The 17,508-nt window shown below is 42.2% G+C and overlaps 2 protein-coding genes across 3 annotated transcripts; both read right to left on the reverse strand.

The window, feature by feature from the left end:
* Positions 1–1,024: 1,024 nt before the first annotated feature.
* SOST (sclerostin) lies at positions 1,025–6,525 on the reverse strand. The gene is made up of 2 exons (XM_030508544.1): positions 5,952–6,525; positions 1,025–3,168 (listed from the first exon to the last, which is right to left on the reverse strand). Exons 1-2 carry the CDS (start codon positions 6,169–6,171, stop codon positions 2,747–2,749), a joined length of 642 nt encoding a protein of 213 aa, XP_030364404.1. The 5' UTR covers positions 6,172–6,525; the 3' UTR covers positions 1,025–2,746.
* A 2,570-nt stretch (positions 6,526–9,095) lies between these two features.
* On the reverse strand, positions 9,096–17,508 carry DUSP3 (dual specificity phosphatase 3). Of its 2 annotated transcripts, none has more exons than XM_030508546.1 (3): positions 17,312–17,508; positions 15,098–15,324; positions 9,096–13,064 (listed from the first exon to the last, which is right to left on the reverse strand). In XM_030508546.1, exons 1-3 carry the CDS (start codon positions 17,431–17,433, stop codon positions 12,859–12,861), a joined length of 555 nt encoding a protein of 184 aa, XP_030364406.1. In that variant the 5' UTR covers positions 17,434–17,508; the 3' UTR covers positions 9,096–12,858. The 2 variants fall into 2 exon arrangements, with proteins under 2 accessions (XP_030364406.1, XP_030364407.1); XM_030508547.1 differs by having other exon boundaries at positions 17,341–17,486.

The raw sequence follows: 17,508 nt of genomic DNA on the forward strand, positions 1-17,508 counted from the left end.
CAGCCAACACTTTAAAACCTATATTCTAGTAAGTTTAGGTGAGATTTAGGTGAGCCAGTGAGACTGTGGAATCACTTTGCAGAGGAACTGAACTGCTTTTCTTACTTAAGAAGCACTTGCAGATATTCACGCTGAGTTCTGCAAGTGAAGCCCTAAGTGCCAAATTCATAAAGTCAAATATAAGTCTGGGAAATGTTACCACAGGTTTGACAACTGTTTGTATTATGTTTTTATATGAAGTATCAAATAACTGTAGTGAAAAGACACCTTATCTACTGGCTGTCTTGATAAGGCTGTTCATCTTTATAGTTCTACTGAAAGATCTGCATGCTATGTGCAGTCCAGGCTCAGTTTTCCTTGACTTCATTGGGAAACGTCTTTGGTTCTTAAAGCCTATGGCCTTATAAATGAAAATGGGCATAGGTCTACAATATCAAACTATTAAACAGATGAACTGTTGCTTGGCACTTGCAAGGGGATTCCAAACTTCTTCCTTTTTCAGTGAGAGAAATCTGAAGCAATCAGATTTCAATCAAGAAATCTCAATGGACATTTCACAGACTTCTTGTTTTGTTTGGTGGCTCTATCAGGTTGGGAACATGTGAATCAGGAGATGGCACCAGGAGTAGGAGCAAAACTGAAATGGGCTGAGCTTTAATTCCCCAGGGGAAGTAGAAATGAGAATATTGAAAGAGTTGTGAGCTCCGCATCTGCCCAGGAAGGCTTTTTCCATGAGAAATGTCATGCCTTAGAGCAAGAAGTTCCAGGATGGAATTTCTTTAGAGCTGTGTAGATTATTGATTGAGAAGTAAAGACCCTGACACTCTATGACAGAAATGGGAGTCAACTCCCTGACTGTTCTGTAATTCTCCAGCTTTGCTGCAAATCAGCATTATGCTATAGTTGCAAATCAATGAGTCTTCCTGCAATTAATCATTGTTTCCACTTTATTAACACTGTATTTAAAATGAAAAAATAACAGCCTATTGTTTTTAAAGCAATTTTACTTCTCATTGTCTACAAGGAAAAAATCGTATAAATAATTTCTGAGGACAAAATAAATATGTAATTCACTCTGTGAACCAACACCTTTTCTCTCTAGGCTCTGGTCCCACATAAAATCTAGCAACATTGCAAACTTCCATAGTTTATATGATTTCAGCATAAATTCTACACAGAAAGTAAGAACAGTGAGGAACTGGCCTCATCCCAAACTGTGTTCATCTGACACTAAGCTTAGCACTTCTACAAGGTATATACAGCATGTGATGATTCACTTTCTAATAATATTCTTTATTGTAAAAACACAAAAGGAAAGTTGCTGTCAACTAAAGATTTACCAAAGTTGCACATACCAAGACTTTTCTAGAGGAATTAATGACTTTAAGATTAGCAGAGGCTCACTTTTAACCAGCATCTTACTCCCAGAACTTGGCTTACACAATCTTAACACTAGAAAGTGTGCGGCCAGATAACCCAAACTCTGCAGAATACACAATGTAAATTGATACATCTAAGGTGATACTAAAGTCAATTGTGCTCTAAGAAATAAGGAATAATCAGTATCTTTTATGTTCAATTCTACACATTGTCAGCCATTTATGGGACAAACATCAGTGAGGTTAAATGGTTTGAGAGCATCCACTTCATAAAGCTCCTCCACTTAGTAGAGTTTGTTTAATTGTTCCTAAACCAAATAATTGTCCCTAAACCAAACCTTACTGTGGCCTTTCGATACCTTTCGATACCCCCCTACAGGGGGCCTACAAGAAATCTGGAGAGGGACTTTTTACAAGGACATGTAGTGACAGGACAAGGGGAAATGGCTTCAAGCTGAAAGAGGGGAGATGTACATTAGATATTAGGACAAAAATCTTTGCTATGAGGGTGCTGAGGCGCTGGCACAGGGTGCCTAGAGAAGCTGTGGCTGCCCCATCCCTGGCAGCATTCAAGGCCAGGTTGGATGGGGCTTGGAGCAACCTGCTCTGGTGGAAGGTGTCCCTGCCCATGGCAGTGGATTGGAACTGGAGGAGCTTTAAGGTCCGTTCCAACTCAAACCATTCTATCTTTCTATGATTGTATGGTTTTAGTTGTCAAATCTCAGTTTTGAATCTGTTGATCCTACAGTCTTCTAATTAAAAGCATGAAATAGGTTTGTCACACTTTTGAGAACACAAGTGTCATTTGATTTTTGTGTTTTAGAGGAAACAACTGGGTCATGAGGGCATCTGACATCCCAACAATTTGACTTCAGGCACCATTACTGTTGAAATCCCTGCTATCGCTTTCTACAACTCAGTCAGAGAGTGGTAACTCTCCTGGTGCTTCCCTAATCTCATGCTTGTTCTGCACCATGGCACTTATAGAAGTGGGAAAAAGATTTCGGTGTTCTTTTCACATAGAGTAGGATGACTTTTAACAAAGCGTGATTGTCACCATAACAGCTTCACTTTCGTCCGCCTTCCTACTTGTACAAGCCACATGACCTCACATGAATCTCCTAGGTGTACCTCTCCTCTCAGACTGTATTTAGGTGTTGCTACCTCCAGCTCAGTTTATCTCATTCTCTTATCAGACCATAACTGCAACAATCTGATAGATTTTTCACTATGTGAGCCTTTGACCCAGCTTAGCAGAAGGAATTAGAACCTACTGCAGTCAGAACGTGATGCTGTGGCCTGTGAGTGCCAGTTGATGTCTTGTAAGATATCCAGAGCTGCTAGGCTGTATCACTTGGAGCCGCCTTCTAATAAGCATTTTCTAACTCATGCTGGTTAGATTTGCTGCTCCTTGCCCTGGAGAGACGGGGCTTCTTGTTCTTCTGAGGCCTGGCAGGTTCCTTCCCAAAGTCCTTCAGCTCGGACTGGTTGTGGTAGCGAGTGTAGCGCTTGCATTTGCAGGACGTGACAGCTCGGAATTTGTAAGTCCGAGTCTCTTCCTCGGGACAGGCCATCTGGATGCGCTGAGTGCGAGTGTGAGCAGGGATGCAGCGGTAATCCAGGGCATTCTGCCGCCACCACTTCCCTCTCCCAATTGAGTTGGGCAGGAGGTGCGAGGGGACGCACTGACCAGAGCACACCAGTTCCTTGATGGGCTTGATGCTGCGGCAGGGTCCCTCTGTGACATAGCGGGTGGTTCGCATTTCTCTGCAGCTGAAGTCAGAAGCATCTGCAAACAAGAAACACTTTAATTACTGACTCTTTTTCCTCCCACCCTTGAGAAAGCACTTTGGTGTTTGTGTTGCAGATACCCAGCTTGGAGCTAGATACAAGCTGGACATCCTGAATGGGAAGAGTATCTCCAGACTCACCCCTGCAGCTTTGGCATATTTGGCTACTTTAGTTATGAGACCCTTGAATAGCAATGTACAAATTGATGACTAAACTCCTTATCGCTGGGTAAATCCCATCTCAGGGTTGTGCATGTGGGCAGCAGAGCTTCCGAAGTGTAACCCCAGCAGCAGCGGTTACTTCATGGGAAATTTGGATGGGATTCTCCTGGCTTCATTTACTGGTGGGCAAAACCTCCCCCCACTGCTCTAGTTGAAGTCTATTGACTTCAGAGGTTGGCTCCAGTTTTAAATCTTCTGTGCAACAAGTAGGTGTTCCTTAAGTGATTTTCAATTACTATAGTGTGTGCCAGGAAACAACAGGTAACAACAGTGCTAAAGAATTCCCACTCTTCAGGCATCAGGTTTTCCATGTTTACTGCACTCTGTGATAATCCCACAGAGGCACCTTCTGGCTGATCAGGAACCTTATAGTGTTTTTTTCCCCTTTTCCTCAATGGATAGATACAGGCAAATGAAACATTAGGAATTACAAGAGCTTTTTAGCATTAAGGATTTAGAAGAACTTTCCAATTGTAGGGAATTGTAGGAAAAGACTTATTCTGAAGGCATCTGTTTTGACAAGTTACCTGCTTGACTAATTGATTTGTTTGGAGGGCACATACTTTGATTTCTGAAGAACTTCAGGACTTCACTGGATACAGTCACGTTAATGTTCTGCTCTTAGTCAAAAGGATAGTTTTAACTCAGGAACACTACTTGTGGTGCATATCCCCAAAGGTCATGTTACAAACAGAAGGCTAAGTCTGTCAGGCCCCTTCCCCTTGCTGTGCAACAAGGTGGTCCCTTCCTTAGTACATCAAAAGATAATTCTGACTCTATCCGTGATAGAACTATATTTGTACAGACATTTGTTTTTTCCTGTGAGGTTCACAACCAGCATTTTGAATGCTCAGGTTTGTATTTGTCAAAGTAGAGCTGATAAGATTTCATCTTTTAAAGGTTTTAAGGAATGCATTAATGAAATGAAGCAATCCTTGTCATAATGCTATGCCAAAAATCCGAATCCATGTGCATTTAGTCTAATCCTCCCAAGTTCCTTAAACATTTAAGAAAATGATGTCTATGTAAAAACTACTGCTCTTAATGGCATGTATTGTACCCCCATAGCACATAGGCACATGCAGTTCAATATGTGGGCATTTGCCTCGGTTAACTAGGTTTATTTTCTGGGCATATATGTCCTGTCCTCTGTGAGTGCAGATTCCACATACTGCAAAATATGGTCTGGTGCAAACTCATGTGTCCTGGGAAGGTCTAGCTGCTTTGGATCATTATTTTGATTCTTTGTGTTCAAGACATTAACATAAGAGGTAAGACCATTGCATATCTTGAATAACTGCCTAGGCTCCTTCACTCTCTCTTGCTTAAGTAAATGCACATACCAGTGGGACAGATTCCCCCCCACTGATGTCAGAGTAGTAAGAGGCTAAAGAATGAAGGTATTCAGCTGTAACAACACAACCGACCTGCCTTGACCTGGTGGTTGGTAGGGCTGCCCGTGAGCAGCAGACTGCTCCCCCCTTTTAGGGATTTAAGACCTTTCTAAAGTTACACTCTCAAAATCATTACTTCTTTTTTAAAATAGAGTTAATGCTATGAAAGCAGAAACCCAGAGTTCCCTTCCAGTTGTCCTGAGAAACAGAAGGCTAGCTCTGCAATGCACGATAGTGGAAACTGAAAGTCTGGCTTGTTGCTCTGTGTATTTGGTAGATAGATGTGCCAGTCTAGAGGTCCAAGGTTGTCCTGTTTGCCAGTAAGACACTTCTTTAAAACTACCTTTCTCTGTTTGGTGCCAACTCCTCGTCTTCCATCTCTCCTCTGATGCTTGTGTTTTGCATCATTGCAAATGTTATGTATTTGACTAAATGCAGTGCCAATGTATTTATGAACTATGTCAGTGCTGTTAAAGCAACCAAACTGATTCCAAGATTGCACACCTCTGCAAAATAAAGTTCCCTCCAATCCACTTGGGCAAGAATTGCCCTTGGGAGTGTTTTAACTGTCTGTAACAGCTTTTTTGGTTGCTGGGATGTGGCTAGAAATCTGGCTGTTGGCAAAGGATAGTGAGCAGCACACTTCTCTAGCTGAACACAACCTCTGGGTGCCATTTCTGCTGCGTGATCTTTGGCATCACTAGTGCGACTCTTTTTAAAGATTAAGAAATTATGTTATCTCCACTGCCAACCCACTGCCCCATCCTGACACCAGAGAGAGAAAGTTGATTTGTGATAGTTCCTCCCAGTGCTTGCAAGCACATAATACAGAAATCTAAGTAATATTTCCTGCAGGTTTTCTGTATTGGAGTTGTGTCTGCAGAGAGCAGATGAGCAAACCAGGAATGCCTATTGTAGCACCTAAAGATTGTTCAATAGATAGACCACTTTCTTCATCAGTAAATGCCAGTGCATCCCTTCTAATGTTTACATTGATCCTTCTTCTACAGTAGGTATTACTCCCTATCACTTACAGCATTAGGTCCACACCTCAAGTTTTGATTAAATATGTATACTAAATAAATAAGAATTATATAAGAACAAGTTTTCTTTCGCAAACTGTCTATTAGGGTTCAAAACAGTAATAATGCTGGTATTTTTCTTACCGTTAGGGTCTGGAGCTTGTTGTATGTGTCTTCCTCCATGCTTTGCCTGGTTCATTGTGTTGTTGTTGCTGAAAGTCTGCTCCATCGGTGTCTCTGTATTTTCAGTGATCTCAGGAATGATTTCTGTCGCATCATTTTTAAACACTTGCCACCCTTCCACAGACCGAAATGCCATTTGTGTCAAGACACAGACAGAGCACACAGCCCAAGAGATCTGCATGGTGGCAGCTCACAGATTAGCTTTTCAGCACCCTGACAGTCTCAGATCCCAGGCAAAGGCACATTATTCCCCTTTTTTAAATCCTTTTTAGAACCAAGCCAGCCAATGACTATGCAAAGTGGGAAGGGCCAGACAACAACTCATTCATCTCAGCTTTTGTCAGTGTTAAATAAAATGGGTGTGTGGGGGTGGGTTAGTGAACAATATTCTGCAACTTGTGTGTCAAAACTTCTCATATGTGTCCAGTTTTGTGCCTGGCAACAATGGTGACTGACAAGACCAGGATGAATCGTGAGCTGACGAGTCTCTCTGCAGTTTCTTTCTAACAATGGTATAATTAAAACCTGCCTCTACCTCCACATTGGCATGTTTGGCTATTGTCTTTTCCGAAGGTTTTTCAGACTTTGTATTTTTACTGTTGCTCTTCCCCTCCTGCCCCGGTACAAAGCAAGCAAATCTAAAGCTGTAGTTCAGTGTATACTGTTCTGCTTTTCAGTCTCTGCAGGCAAATTACTGGGGGTGGAGGTGTAGCTTTTTTTTTCCCCTTTACAAAACAAGGAGCTCTACATTTTGTTTCACAAATGTCCTGGAGGAACCAGGAAAGAGCTGCTTTGCAACATGAGAAGGGTTTTGTTTGGTTTTCCTTAAAAAATAAGCTACTTGGAATATGTCAGTTAGGGGAAACAGCCAGGATGTTGTACATCGTGCTTTTGGATGTGCTCTTTCTCATTGCATACTACTACTTCTGCTGACATTCTGCACAAGTGTTGAATATAGGACATCTGCTTATTTCAAACCCAAGAACAAGACCAGACTGATTTCCATTCATGATGCAACCAATAAAAAGAGGGAACTGGTGTCCCTCATGTCTGTTGCACCTCTGCCTGAGATGTATTCATGCATCATGTTTTAAAATTACATCTCTAGTATTCTTCTTCCTTGCAAAAATCAGATGCTAGTGGTGAGAGTTGCATCATTTCTTTGTTTGAGCTCACCATAACTACTGCAAGCAAAAACGTTTGTTTGAAGCAGTAGAGGGACACCCATGCCTGTTACTACAATGTCTGTCGCATACATCCTCACGAAAATACTTCATGTAGAAGAGATTCACTGTCTGACTTTCCCCTAATGCTACAAGACTCTTTACCTAAGGCTTGCATTCCATTCTGACGAATTCCCTGACCTGGGAAAATGGGTGTCACTGAAGTTAAAGTGAAGGTGCATTCTCCCTTGTGGTCACCTTGATGATAAATAATAGATTTCAACAGCAGCAATGACCTGAGTACATTTCACCTCTTCAGCCTAACATCTACACAGGCACAGCAGATGTGCTAGTGGTACTGAGTTTGATTAACTTTATCATACCTGTTCTGTATACAGTGGTCCTTTCCTAAGATAACAGCATCTGAAATTTATCATGACATGCTTCTCTCTGCCCAAAATGATAGATTAGCACTCTCAGAAGAGCCCTCCTTTCCAAATATTCCAAAGAATCTCTAAAACCAATTGTGCACTGTTGTATACAACTGTGTGCCCTCACTGTCTGTTCCCCTTTCTCCCTTCCCCCAGCCCACATTTTATGCATGCTACCATCTAAGAAATGACTCTGTTTTACGGAGGGATACAACATACTACTTTTGTCAGATAGGAATACCACCTTGTATTGGTATTCACCACCAGTGACCCCGTCCAAAGTGAGATCACAGCTTGTGGCACAACATACAGCTGAAAAGCACAACAGGAGAGCAGAAGAAAATGGAGTACTGGTAATCACTGAACCATTGCTACCTATTTACTCCCCTAGTTAAATGCCTTCAGAATTGTATGTATCTCTCAGCTTGGTTTCTGTTCATTTCTTTTCACTTAATGTCTGTGTAGTATTTCCAAAAGCTGTCATTGGCACTATAGGCCTACTACAGAGAACCACATTTACAGTAATCAATTGTCACATAAAACATAACATTTTTCTTGATGTAGCTTCTCTACGTACTTGAACAATCCCCTCTGTGGCGGTCTTAACACTTACCTGTATTGCCCACTGAGAGAAATAATACCTGAAAATCTATGAATGTGTGATAATCAGAAGTGCTCTTTAGCCTCTGGCTTCAAACTCCTTGTCCCCAGGCCAGGAGGGCAGCCTAATAGAAGCAAGAAAAGAATCCAAATCCTACAGACATTCTAAGAAGGAACCAGAAGTGTCAGGGGAGAAGGTACAAGGAACAAATTGGCATCATATATTTAGCCTGAATGTGTTGCTGCTGCTTTCTGGACTCAGACTTGTGTCCTGCTGTGCTTGCACTGCAACGCTGTACTCCTTACTATAAAGGCACGAACAGACAAACCAGTTTCTGAAATCAGTTCTGTCACTTGTAACACCTGGTGCTCACTGTGCACCCCCTCCTCTGCCCATACCTGGCCAAGGGGCTGTTTGGAATCCAGGCCGTAAGATACACGTGTGCAACTTAAGCTTTTAACTGTGGACGGCAGCTTATAATTTACACACTCCACAGGAATTGTTTCTGACATGTTCAAGAATAACTTATTTGCTTCTCAAACAGTTCTAAGCTGCTGCTAAGCCACTCTGGCCCAAGCAACTTTTATCTGTCTCATTGCTGAGTCACGTACTACCTTGTGAATCACTCGGAATGCTATGGGGTGTGATCTCCTCCAAGGAGCCAAGAATAAATGGAATCTTGGTGTTCTCCCAGCAGAGCCCAGCAAATGCACTGATAAATTATTCTGCTGGCTTGCCTTTTCCAGCAATAGCACAAGGAGTACGTTAGATTTACACAGGAGCATTGTTCAGGGATGGAACGATGACCATCTAGAGAAGAATAACAAGCCTACAGCTCCATCTGGTGAGTCAGCTAGCCAGGAAGCTTGGCATAGGTGGATTGAAATTACAAAACCCCACAATAGCTGAATTCATTTTCAGGATTTATTTGCAAAATGGAAGAAATGAACAGGACACTAATTCTCATGAACAAATCCTTAGAAGAGACCTCTCAGGTTTATTCTAGTTTTGGTTTTACTCACTGGCAAAGCCCAGAAAGTCATTTTAGAAGAAGCCTCTGTGCTGTACGGAGATTCCATGAGATAGTCCATCTGTGCTAGAAACATTCAGCTAGCAGAACTAGGATAAAAAAAGCGGGGGGGAGTTGTAGGTGAAAAACGTGGCCGATACTAACACAAGCTCAACAGCCAAAAATGGAATTACAATCCAACAGATAATAGCTGCTAGCCCTGCATTTGAATGCTATTCATTCTAAGTTTGAAACTTCATGGAATATTCACTTTTCAGTAGTGACATATTGCAACATTCTCTCATGCGTGTTCTGCCAATACCTGTGGTTCAGAGCTGCATGCTAGCTCCTACTCTTGTTGTCAGCATTGTAGTCTCAGCTGCAAGACCAAGGGATGAAGAAAGCACTCAGAAAACATGGGGTTTGCTTTGAATCTTAGTTTTTAGCTACGAACTTCTCTCCTGTGCTTATGGAAAGGCCAAGAAAGATTTAGTTCAGCCTGACTAGAAGGTGAATTTAGTTTTACATATATCATCATTTTATCTGTCTGGAGGCTCCTCTTTGTACCTTGCTATAAAATGCTAACAGCTTCTCACCTCCACTTTTCCCCCTCTCCAACTTCACTAACTCTTAAGCACAAAACCCCTAAGCTATTGCTTTTTCTTTCATTGTGCTGGATTTTACATGGTAGACATGTTTGTTCTATGATAGATGCATATCTTACAGAAACTTCATCCCTTCTCCAGAGTGCTATCTACCCAAGAAGCACCACGCTGCTCTTCAGGATAAACACATCACGCTATTTTAGCTATAACGAAGAGGTTTCAACTCCAAAAACGTAGTGTTGCAACAAATAGTGATTTGAAAAAATATCTTCCCCAATTAGCATGTTTGTAAGGAACATTTCACATTTCAGAAGGATAAAAAGGTGCATTTCTTCTAGTACTTTCTTGGATTCATATGAGCTGGAAAGTAAGTTTTCATTCCCATTTTATACAAACTTTCCTTCTACAATCAGAAAATGAGATTTAGAAGTATACAGCATATGACAATGGATTTGAGGCATACAAGCTCTTCTTGCCCAGCTAAAACAGGCAAGAAGAATTTGAAACATTACTGTACTCAAACAGCAAGATAAGACTAAAAGAGGCAGGCTATGGTCCATTAATGGAGCAGTGGACTGGCATTCTAAACTATTTTTAGCCTACTCTAAAAGCAGAGCTAGGAATGGTTTCATTACTGAGTCACCCACCAGTAACTCAAAATAGGACATACCATCTTACAGCTCAATAGTCAAATCAACTTATAGCACTGCCTTTTTCTCTCCATTTGTTTGTTAAATCATTTCTGTTACACTAAACTAAATGGGCCAGATTAGCACTGAAGTTGCCATTAGAAGTGAGCAGTGTCCTATGAATTCAAAGAATATCTCAAATATAAGAACAAATTCCTTTATGTCTTGATTTGTCAGGATTTCTTACAAAACCAGGTAAACACACTCCATTTTACTAGTGTTCTGGTTTCATCTGACAACTATCAGCCTTCTTACAATCTATGGAAGACTAACAAAAGTTTAATGCCTAATGCTTTCTTGGCTCTTTAATGGACTGGAATTTTTGACTTCTAAGTAACAGGTCAAAGACAAAGTACGTGCTTGTGAAGTTCCCTTTTTTTCCCTGTAGTGCAGATAGGTATTAGGAATCCATGGTGTGAGACAACATAAAAAGAGAAATTCTATGCCCACAGTAAAAGTTTTAAAAGCATGATTTATAAATAAGACTGCAGTATGGAAAAGTCAGTAGAGTGGAAAAGATAAGGCCAGTATTCCTATTCCCCAAGCTACACAGCATGGAATTAGTAACTGGGAATTCTGAAGAAGCTATTCACTTAATACTGATATAATGGGATCTAACAGTGTATGAGTATGTAATACTGATATATGGGTATGTAATTAGCCAATGAAACTAACTACTGCTCCTTACTACTGAACCATCCTGATTCAAAGCAAGCACTAAATTCTGACTGTAGGGAGATGAAAGGAAACATTATGGAGAGTGTTCCCCAGCTGTCCCTTTAAAGGACACATAAGAGAAAAGATTACTTGACTTGCCAGTTCCCATCCTGTGCAAGGAAACAGAAATAAGCCTGGTCTTCAACCAGAATACTCACTTTTGAATTTTAATGTCAAGGAAGTTATATAGCTATGCAGGATTCCCCCCCACCATTCCCACCCCCACCCCAAACCACACAACCCCAACAACCAGAAGCAAAACAATGTAGGTCCTTTGTGATTTTTGATTAGTGAACTGAACATACAAAACTAGATCCTGGCTTACATATGTTACTAATACAACAGTGTTTGTTTAAGATACTGTTAAGATTTCTAATCTAGAACCACATTAAAGTACAGATAAAAAGGGAACACATATCTCAAGTTCTGTTAGTTTAACCAACAATTCTGAGTTTGCAGAGATCCTTTGCATTAATATTGTGCTATAACTCCCAGGTACACATCTACACACCATCAGACATACTGTAAACAAGGCTCCCTCTCCTAACATTGCAATGACTCGTTTCAACTTCATGTCAAACAGAATGAAGACATCATTTATTTTAACAGAAAGGAAATGTTTCCTATTCAATGTGGTATGGAACAATGCTCATTTCTATTTAATCACACCATGCAAGCAATCCAAGAACTCCTGAGTGTACTTCTGCACACTGCTTTGTAGGCAGAGCTGTGCTGCCCTACTGGAAGTAATCTGCATATGTGGTCATTCCATCCTATGTTCATAAACAGTGAAAGGAAAGAAGGGAGAGAGACATTGTAATTCCACACAAGCCTCAGGAGCCATTATACTCTGATACTTAGGACTTTATCATACATCCAGTACAAGCACTCCTAAATATAAACCATTTTTTCTTCCTTGCTCAAGTTTCTTCCTCAACATTTGCTCTTGACTTTGTTTTCTAGTACAAGTTCAAAACAAAAATAAAAGAGCATTTAATATCAGACTATTTCATGTCACTCACCAGAGCAAGAGGTACAAATACTCTTGGAAATACAGTGTGCATCAAGATTGGGCTCTGAATGGCTTTACTACCACACACTGTGTATTGCATAAATCCACACTAAACACAACACTGCATACACTTCATTTTACAAGTGAGTGCTTCCGTGTATTTGTATATATGCTTCTGCACTCCTTGAAGCTCCTACACTCAAACCTTAGGCACTGTGTGCATGAAAAGAAGCTTTAGAAAATACAGTACTTCAATTCAGAGTGATCTGTTGGGGCTCTCAGAAAATGGTGCTCTGGTGGGATATAAGACAAGGCTTAAATGAATCACACCCAATGTCAATGCAAACCACACATGCTACAGAGTCTGCACAGGGGGCTCTGGCATACGTGCGAAGACAGCTGCTATCACTGGAGTTACCCCTCTAAAAACACCTCTTCATTGCAATAGCTCAGAATAGTGACACAATTTTGCGCCATCTTGAAAGACAGACCCAGAGTTTTAAAAAGATACTTTCACTAGACAAGAGCAGGAATTCTGTCTCCCTCACAGTAAATGACTGAGCTTGGTGCTTCGGGGTTGAGAATCTAAAGCATCTAAGACATCCTCTGAGAAACTTCAAAAAATACTAGAGTGCTTTGTTCTAGGGTTTCAGTTTGCCCTCCTTCACTAAGCGCTCATTGAGCTGGCAGAGCTGCCTTAGAAAGCCATCATTGGGGCCAATCTCTCGCTTCTGCCGGACCGTGATCAGTGCAGTCTTGACATCCATGTTCTGGCGAAGCATGAGGTAGGCAATGACCAGCGTAGGAGAACGGCTGTAGCCCTCACGGCAATGCACAAACACTTGTCCTGCAGGGAAGACAGGTCATAATTTGGGTTATTCTGGAATATATGTTTGAAAAGCAACATGAAATAGTTCGGATATAAAGCATATTAATATTTATGATTTATAGATGCTCCTCTCAAACCATTTAACCTCACTGATGTTTGTCCCGTTTTTCTCACAACAGCAGAGGGGGAGAATCACCTCTCGTGACCTGCTGGCCACACTCCTTTTGATGCAGCCCAGCACACCGGTGGCTGTCTTGGCTGCAAATGCACGCTGCAGGGTCATAGGGAGCTTCTTGTCAATTAACACCCCCAAGTCCTTCTCCTCAGGGCTGCTCTCAGTCCATTCTCCACCCACTATCATAACCATCAATAATAAAGCAGGCCACTGCTCCCTTTAGGAGATCTAACTCAATTTCATTGCTTCTCAGCTGCTTCCTCTTTGACCCGCTTTTCCAGACACAAAAATTTTCCCCTTTTCAAATGCAGTGGGATATACAGCCCCAGGCTACTCTCCAGAGTAAATCTGTTTCTGAGACAAGAGAACTGATGAACTATACACACACACTGGCATCATAACCACAACTTGTTTCGAACCACAGCAACAGAAAGCCTGTTACCACATTTGCCTTGAGCTGCAGAGGGTTCTTAGCTCAAGGCAAATTTCTCACCAGTAGCACATTACAATAGCTAAAACAATGCATTCTCAACAGTTCTTGAGAGCCTCTAGTGCTAAATTAGCAAGATTTAGAGATTCTTGATCATATACGTACAAGAGAATTGACGTCCCCTCTGCACGTGATCAGAAGCAGGAGGGTTTCTAGCTCTGTGAAAGGCAGTGTCTTAAGGGCTGCCCTTTAGAACTTCATGCAACTCGAAAGCTAAATGAAACTGAAGGGAAATACTACAGCATCCTTCTTCACTATCCTCTACATTTCAGCACCAAACAGAACTATCAAAGTGCAATAGCAAGTTAATCTTAAAACTGGCTCCACGATCACCCAGCTACAAAGTTCCTCTTTGTCTACCACTGTCAGAACACAGTGGCAGGCATGGTAGACAACGACTGAGACTGAAAGAATCAGCAAACAGAACTGCTACTGTAAATTCAGATTGCCTCTACAACCATTTAGATCAAATTGAGCCGAGACAGTCATGGCACTGTTAAACTCCTCTACTGCAAGCTGTTCCAGTGAGTTACAGTGCTCCACCAAACTGGAGGTAAAATTTCTCCATCTGTCAAAAGCAGATCACAGCTCGTGTACTCCCTTTGCCCATTTCAAAGAACTTAGAGAATTGAGGGAGTTCTTGTTCCTCCCTTTTCATGTTCAGTCATGAAGCAAGAAAGAAATTAGGCTTCTGTAGAAATAACTGGTATACTGAAACAGTCAGAACAAACACCATCTGGCCCACTGCACTATGTCCTGGGGTTTCTGCTCTGAGGAAACACACAGGAGAGAAATGTGGCAATCAACATTGCAAATCTCATCTCCAGCCTTCCTGCAATCCTATGGGAATAAAAAGGTCATCATCACATAAAATAATATAACGACTCAATGTACTACAAATTCTAAGGCCAATCTCTACCTTTACTGTACATCTGGAAAAGCCCCAGGTTGTGAGCAGTCTTCAGCAATGCATTACTTGTTATCACTTCTGCCTTTAGTTTGTAATTCCTAGTGTCCTAGAACAACTTCCAGGTCCTGACCTTTTTTCCTAAAATCGATTTTGCATGTGATCCACCACTTCTATGGAAAAATAAGGACACATCTTCCAAAAAAGGCACTATTACAGGACACAACAGCTTCAAAGTCACCTCTACAGTGACAGACTTCCATTTGCCATATGCTGGAGATCTACATGTACAGACAGAAGATTAAGATGTCTTATTGTGTATTCTGGTGTCTTTGATACAGAGCCTTGATCTGAATTCCTGACTTGGTTGTTCAGCTGATAATCTGAGCAAAGAGCCATTTTAAACAGTAAAATAAATTGCTAAGAAACATACACAGTACCCAGAAAACATGACAGAAAGATATTGCAGTCTGCCTTACCATCCTTCTGGGAAAGTGCTTTCTCAATAAAATCAGCTGCCTCCTCAAAATAGCGACTGAGGTTAAACTCTTGCGTATCATTAGCTTTAATCCCATGGTATCTGATGCCTGTGCCTTCATAGAACTCTGCATTGGTGTTCACATGCATGAACGACTTCCCCTCTGCTGCATTCAGAATATGGGTTATCCCCAGACGCTGCAGCTTCATAATGTTCTTGGCTATGAACCTGTATGATAAAAAGTGTCAAGAAAACAATTAGAACTTGGTGAATCATCTCAGTATTTATGATGTCCCCATAAGGTATTGATAACCAAAACCTTTGCTTTTTCTGTTAACAGATGCTAAATATACTGTGCCCAGAAGTGACCAGCTACAGATTATAAATTCACAGAAATATTTAGAGCCATGGTCATCAGCTGTGCATGAGAAAATGCTGCTTTCTTGGCTGACAACTGAACAGAGCACACATGAAACTTAATCTGTTAGACCTTAATATGGCATAAAATTCTAACTCTTTCTGAACATAAAATTCTGACCAGAGTAGGAAAAATCCTGCAGGTTACAGAAATCCCAATAGAATTAACCATTGTCTACACAAGCTAAATGAACATCTGGAGCGTTCCTTTTCTCCTAATGACTCTTCACCCCTTAAATTGTAGTGTAAGCAGATGAATCCTTATGCATGAGTGAAGCTCCTGCATTTTCTGCTGTCTGTGCCAAACAACTATGGCAATGAGACAAATATTTGTAAAGACTTCATTACCCAAACAAATGTTGACAGATTTTCCATCTGGCAGGACATCATCTGTGCCAGGGGACAAGTATCAGTGTCCGGGGAATCCTGCTTGCAACAAAAAAGTAAATCCTACAGTGCAAGGCCAAAACAAAATGTATTAATTCAGCTGTGAGTCCCTATTCTTAGTGGGGTGAGTACATAGTTTAAGTAATAGTATATAGATTGGTATATATCCAATACTGGTCAGGATCAATAGGAAATCATGTCGTGGAATTGTGATTGAATCTGGCAACAGAGACTGGCTCCCCTGGAGGCAAACTCATTCCCAGCAAAGGACTTTTGCAGATTTTATAGATTATTTTCTTACAGAGCTAGAGGTGAAAATGAGAGGATTTGTATGCCTTTTTTTTGGATCTCTCCATCCTTAACATTTCATTCCAGCTGCATTATGTTCAATGCTGAAATGCTAACTCCTCCAAATAGCAGAGATGCTAACATCAGGACAAGGGGTAATGGTTTTAAACTAAAAGAGGGGCGATTCACACTGGATGTGAGGAAAAAAGCCCCTCTCCAGCTTTCCTGTAGGCCCCTTTAGGTATTGGAAGGCTCACACATGCATCATCAACTGAGAAAAGTGCTACTGGGGAAACCTGAATGCTTTTCCCCATGAAAGCACTTTCATCAGAGCCATGTATCCCTCTGGCTCCTATTATGTGCATGAAGAATTAATTGAGATGAGTTTTTTAGGGCTTAGAGTGCATTCATTTCACCAATCACGGGGGGGGGGAAGGGGGGAGCGCTCCTGTTACAGTCTTGCTTCCTTTAGGTGATTTTCTCCATGGTTAAACCAAGATCTAATAGCTGTATGGCTACTTTGCTTGTTCTTCATGTTCCAGCATATTCCCCCAATCTGACATACAGTTACTACACCAGTGCTGTGAGTGGGCTTCCGCAAATACTGTGCATATACCTCGTGTCATCCTGTCTCCCCTCCCTCTTCTGTGTGAACAACCACCGCTTGTTAGCAAGAGTATGATAAAGTAGGAGCAGCAAAAAACCCAGTCCTGACACAACTGAGCAGCCACTTAATTAGTTTTAACTTTGTTTTGCTGTTATTTTAGCTTAGATTTCGGACTTCAACCGGGTACTGGACATTTTAGCAGGTGACATTTATGAGCCGTGCCTCGCCATCAGGAGCCCCCTGCAGCTCGGGCCTTGCAGACGCGGGGCTCCTGCTGACAGCGCCACAGCACTCGAGGCCCTCGGGCTGGCCAGCCCGGGCCAGGTTCCGCGCAGCAGCCCGAGGGCCTCCTCTGACCCGAGCTCCCGTTCAGGCGGCTCCTCGGTGAACACCCTGCCCCTCACGACCGTGCACGCCCCCACCGCGGCTCTGCGCTCAGCTGCCGGCACGGGCCCCTCCTCCGCCGCGGCCGGCCTCGCCTCTCGCGAGCCGCCCGCCTCGGCCCGGCGCACTCACGCGTTCCCCACGTGGATGCGCGGCACCACCTCGTTGCTGTGCGCGCTGGGGAGGCTGTAGCAGCCGCTCCCATTAGCCAGAAGGTCGTTCAGCTCCTCCACCGAGATCCGGTAATCGGACATGGCCGGGCCCGAGCCGATCCCCGCCGGCCAGCCGGAGCTCCCCCGGCGCAGCCACTCGTGCCCGCCCCGCTCCGC

This window comes from Strigops habroptila, chromosome 19 (assembly GCF_004027225.2).
Source record: "Strigops habroptila isolate Jane chromosome 19, bStrHab1.2.pri, whole genome shotgun sequence".
Lineage (NCBI taxonomy): Eukaryota > Metazoa > Chordata > Aves > Psittaciformes > Psittacidae > Strigops > Strigops habroptila.

What these genes read in the sequence shown, in the direction of transcription:
- SOST (XM_030508544.1), bottom strand. Translation starts at nt 6,171, where the DNA reads ATGCAGATCTCTTGGGCTGTGTGCTCTGTCTGTGTCTTGACACAAATG. An exon ending in ACAAGCTCCAGACCCTAACG is followed by an intron (nt 3,169 to 5,951) that starts GTAAGAAAAATA and finishes TCTTGTTTGCAG; the next exon opens with ATGCTTCTGACTTCAGCTGC.
- DUSP3 (XM_030508546.1), bottom strand. Translation starts at nt 17,433, where the DNA reads ATGTCCGATTACCGGATCTCGGTGGAGGAGCTGAACGACCTTCTGGCT. An exon ending in CGCATCCACGTGGGGAACGC is followed by an intron (nt 15,325 to 17,311) that starts GTGAGTGCGCCG and finishes TTTATCATACAG; the next exon opens with GTTCATAGCCAAGAACATTA. An exon ending in AGCACTTTCCCAGAAGGATG is followed by an intron (nt 13,065 to 15,097) that starts GTAAGGCAGACT and finishes TCTTCCCTGCAG; the next exon opens with GACAAGTGTTTGTGCATTGC.